The 5,000-nt window shown below is 47.1% G+C and overlaps 1 protein-coding gene across 4 annotated transcripts in view; it reads left to right on the top strand.

Annotated features, from left to right (window-relative positions):
• Positions 1-5,000, top strand: part of LOC110504261 (uncharacterized) — a 63,757-nt gene that overhangs the window by 48,805 nt on the left and 9,952 nt on the right. For all 4 annotated transcript variants that reach the window (XM_090221341.1, XM_090221339.1, XM_090221343.1 and 1 more), the window contains exon 7: positions 3,045-5,000. This exon is cut by the window's right edge and continues 1,939 nt beyond it. In XM_090221341.1, the coding sequence (XP_090077467.1) occupies positions 3,045-5,000 (1,956 nt within the window). The remainder of the gene's footprint in view (positions 1-3,044) is intronic.

Genomic DNA, 5,000 nt, shown 5'->3' with positions numbered 1-5,000 from the left:
ATTATTGTTATTGTTATTATTATGGTGTATAGTATTGTTATTATTGTTATTATTGTTATTTATATTGTTGTTCTTGTTATTATTATTATTATTTACATGATAGTTATTGTTATTTATATTATTGTTATTGTTATTATTATGGTGTATAGTATTGTTATTGTTGTTATTATTGTTATTTATATTGTTGTTCTTGTTATTATTATGATGTATATTGTTGTTATATGTTATTATAATTATTTAGAGTTTTGTTATTCCTATTATTATTATTTAGATTATTGTAATTATTATTATTTACATTATTGTTATTGTTTTTACTATTATTATTATTGTTATTGTGATTTATATTATTGTTATTATTTGTATTATTTGTATTGTTGTTATTATTATGATGTATATTATTGTTATTGTTGTTGTTATTATTATTATTTATGTTATTGTTATTAATGTTCTCATTATTTATAGTATTGTTATTTTTATTATTATTTATGTTGTTGTTATTGTTATTATTATCATGATATTATTATGATATTGTAGGGCCTCCTGCTCTATGGTCAGGCTATAGGGCCTCCTGCTCTATGGTCAGGCTATAGGGCCTCCTGCTCTATGGTCAGGCTGTAGGGCCTCCTGCTCTATGGTCAGGCTATAGGGCCTCCTGCTCTATGGTCAGGCTATAGGGCCTCCTGCTCTATGGTCAGGCTATAGGGCCTCCTGCTCTATGGTCAGGCTGTAGGGCCTCCTGCTCTATGGTCAGGCTATAGGGCCTCCTGCTCTAAGCTCAGGCTATAGGGCCTCCTGCTCTATGGTCAGGCTATAGGGCCTCCTGCTCTATGGTCAGGCTGTAGGGCCTCCTGCTCTATGGTCAGGCTATAGGGCATCCTGCTCTATGGTCAGGCTATAGGGCATCCTGCTCTATGGTCAGGCTATAGGGCCTCCTGCTCTATGGTCAGGCTATATGGTCTCCTGCTCTATGGTCAGGCTATAAGGCCTCCTGCTCTATGGTCAGGCTATAGGGCCTCCTGCTCTATGGTCAGGCTATAGGGCCTCCTGCTCTATGGTCAGGCTATAGGGCCTCCTGCTCTAAGCTCAGGCTATAGGGCCTCCTGCTCTATGGTCAGGCTATAGGGCATCCTGCTCTATGGTCAGGCTATAGGGCCTCCTGCTCTATGGTCAGGCTATAGGGCCTCCTGCTCTATGGTCAGGCTATAGGGCATCCTGCTCTATGGTCAGGCTATAGGGCCTCCTGCTCTATGGTCAGGCTAATGGGCCTCCTGCTCTATGGTCAGGCTATATGGTCTCCTGCTCTATGGTCAGGCTATAGGGCCTCCTGCTCTATGGTCAGGCTATAGGGCCTCCTGCTCTATGGTCAGGCTATAGGGCATCCTGCTCTATGGTCAGGCTATAGGGCGTCATGCTCTATGGTCAGGCTATAGGGCCTCCTGTTCTATGGTCAGGCTGTAGGGCCTCCTGCTCTATGGTCAGGCTATAGGGCCTCCTGCTCTATGGTCAGGCTATAGGGCCTCCTGCTCTATGGTCAGGCTATATGGTCTCCTGCTCTAAGCTCAGGCTATTCTACTGCTGGTGCTAGTCATGTTAAAACCTGTTATGGCTGCAATCCCAATACCGGGATCGATATGACAACTACCAGTGAAAATAGAGGGCGCCAAATTCAAACCACAGAATCTCATAATTACAATTCCTAAAACATACATGTGTCTCATATCATTTTAAAGGTAATCTTGTTGTTAATCCCGCCAAAGTGTCCGATTTCAAATAGGCTTTTCAGCGAAAGCACTACAAACGATTATGTTCGGTCTCCACCAAACCACAATAAGCACAGCCATTTTCCAGCGAAATATAGCATTCACAAAAAGCAGAAATAAAGATAAAATTAACCACTAACCTTGAATTGTCTTCATCAGATGACACTCATAGGACTTCATGTTACACAATACATGCATGTTTTGTTTGATCAAGTTTATATTTATATAAAAAAATCTGAGTTTACATTGGTGTATTAGATTCACTAGTTCCAAAAACATCAAGTGATTTTACATAGCCACATCGTTTCAACAGAAATACTCGTCATAAATGTAGATGATAATACAAGTTATACACATGGAATTATAGATATACCTCTCCTTAATGCAACCGCTGTGTCAGATTTCAAAAAAAGTTTATGGAAAAAGCAACCCATGGCAATAATCTGAGACGGAGCTCAGAACAGAAGCCAAATTAGCCGCCATGTTGTAGTCAACAGAAACCAGAAAATACATGATAAATGTTTCCTAACCTTTGATGAACTTCATCAGAATGCAGTCCTAGGAATCCCAGGTCCACAATAAATGCTTGATTTGTTCGAAAATGTCCGTTATTTATGTTCAATTAGCTACTTTGGTTAGCGCGTTTGGTAAACAATTCCAAAGCCAGAAAGCGCGTCCACTATAACGTGACGAAATGTCAAAAATTTCCGTAACAGTCAGTAGAAACATGTCAAACGATGTACTGAATCAATCTTTAGAATGTTGTTTACATACATCTTGAATAACATTCCAACCGGAGAATTAGAATGACTTCAGATGACCGGTGGAAGGCTGGTCCTTCCCCTGTGAACGTGCATGGTGAAAGCATGGTCAACTCATTGCAGTGGTGACTATTTCCTGTCTCATTCGACCCTTCACATGAGAGTCATCAGACAAAGTTCTATTGACTGCTGACATCTAGTGGAAGGCGTAGGAAGTGAAAACTCATCCATATCTCGCTGTAATTTCAATGAGAGCTTGGTTGAAAATCTGCCACCCCAAAAGGAAGTGGAATTCCTCAGGTTTTTGCCTGCTATATGAGTTATGTTATACTCACAGACATAATTCAAACAGTTTTAGAAAGTGTTTTCTATCCAATACTACTAATAATATGCAAATATTAGCAACTATGACTGAGGAGCTGGCCGTTTACAATGGACACCTTTTCATCCAAACTACTCAATACTGCCCCCTGCAGCCATACAAAGTTAATGTTCTTCCTGCCTGTCTTGTCTGTCTCTCCAGGATCATGAGTTCCTGAGCCAGTCAGGGGAGGGTCGGAGCAGAAGATTCCCAAGTCAGAGCACCTTACTGGGGGAGGACTGGAGCTACGAGCCCCTCTTACCCTCCAGCCGCTCCTCCCCCCTTCATCCTTTCACCTCCATTTCCTCCTCTTGTCAGACCGACTACAGCTGCTCCGAGTCCCACGGCCACGACTACGCTACCGGCAGCAACCGCAGTCCACACGGTAACCGGGACCACCGCGGTCTCCATGGAAACAGCCGTAACCTGTCAGGCAGTATCTCTCTGCGGAAGTCAAAGAGGCCTCCCGCTCCCCCCACGCGCTCCACCTCACTACGGTTTAAAGCTGGCCGGGGGGAAACGCTGCGCTACAACTACAACAACCACACTGCTGGACCTGGAGAGGTGGTCACGAAGGGGAGTCTGACCTCCAGCCCTGCTCCCCTCTCCCCTCCACTCTCTCCAGGGGTGTTCGAGGACCCATGGGTCCCCCGCTGTAGCAGTGTGGACAGGGGGGGCAGGGCAGGTGCTGAAACAGACAGTCAGATCAACCATGTCCCTCCCTTCCACAGCTTCCACCAACAGCCTGGTCAGGATCAAAACTACCCTTCTAGCCCAAGCCACCAGCAGCCTCACCCATCTGTCCCCCGCTCAGCCAGTGCTGGAGGGGTGAGCCTGCTGGTGGGACCTAAAATGGCTGCCTCTTCTCCTAAAATGTCTGCCACGGCAGGGAGACCTCAGCGGCTGGCCTCTTCCACCTCCAGCGGATACTCCAGCGAGTGCAACACCCCAACCCTCTCCTCACCCCTCACATCCCCTTCACCCCTCATCCCCTCCTCCTCCCTCAACCTCACCTCCTCTTCCTCCCTTCCCAGGACACGTTCTAGCCCAGGGGGAGGAGGGCCAAGACCCCCCATCCCAGAGAGAAAGTCCTCTCTCCTCTCCTCCCCCTTCTCCTCCTTTTCCTCTACCTCCTCCCTCTCTTCCTACACCTCCTCCGACTCCAGATATCCCTCTCTCCCCCCTCCTCCTCCCCTGCCCGGCTCCAGCATTCTTCCCTGTCTACCTCCACCCTACCCATCCCTCCCTCAAGGACAATCACTCCCCTCTCCTCTCCCTGATCTGTGCATCTCTCACCATCTTCCCTCTCCCCCTTCTCTACCTCAGCCATCCCTCCCCTCTCCCCCTCCTCTACCCCAACCATCCTTCCCCTTTCCCCCTCCTCTACCCCAACCATCCCTCCCCTCTCCCCCTCCTCTACCTCAGCCATCCCTCCCCTCTCCCCCTCCTCTACCTCAACCATTCCTTCCCTCCCCCCCTCCTCTACCCCAGCCATCCCTCCCCTCTCCCCCTCCTCTACCCCAGTCATTCCTCCCCTCTCCCCCTCCTCTACCTCAGCCATCCCTCCCCACTCCCCCACCTTCTCCCCCTTCCCTCCCGCCTCCCTTGCATGCCTGTGCAGTGCGACAGACTCAACCCCACCCCTTCTTTTCACCTATTACACCTGCCAGTCAGGTGACTTTCTTGCTACGATTCCCTCCTCATCCTTCCCCTGAGCTCACAGAGGATTCAGACTTGTCAATCAACAGCCCTCCTCATCTTCCCCCTCTTCCCGCTCATCCACCACCTCCTCCCTCTTACACCCCCACTCCCCGGCCACTGATAACAACCCAAGCCCTTCAGAGAGTCACTCTGTGCTCTACCAAGAGGCTAAACAACCCTCCATCGTCTAATGTTGAGCAAAGCCAAGAAAGCAATAACGCTACCCCAACTAGCATTATGCTAATCAACCACACATCAACTAATATTGAGCAGAGCCAAGACACCAATGATGCTACTCTAACTAGCATTATGCTAACCAACCATACATCAGCTAATGTTGAGTATAGCCAAGACATCAATGATGCTACTCTAACTAGCATTATGCTAACCCACCATACATCAGCTAATGTTGAGTAT

Source organism: Oncorhynchus mykiss, chromosome 25 (assembly GCF_057628025.1).
Source record: "Oncorhynchus mykiss isolate SJ-2025 chromosome 25, ASM5762802v1, whole genome shotgun sequence".
NCBI lineage: Eukaryota > Metazoa > Chordata > Actinopteri > Salmoniformes > Salmonidae > Oncorhynchus > Oncorhynchus mykiss.
The sequence above is the reverse complement of the archived record's forward strand: the minus strand, read 5'-3'. Positions and strand labels throughout refer to the sequence as shown.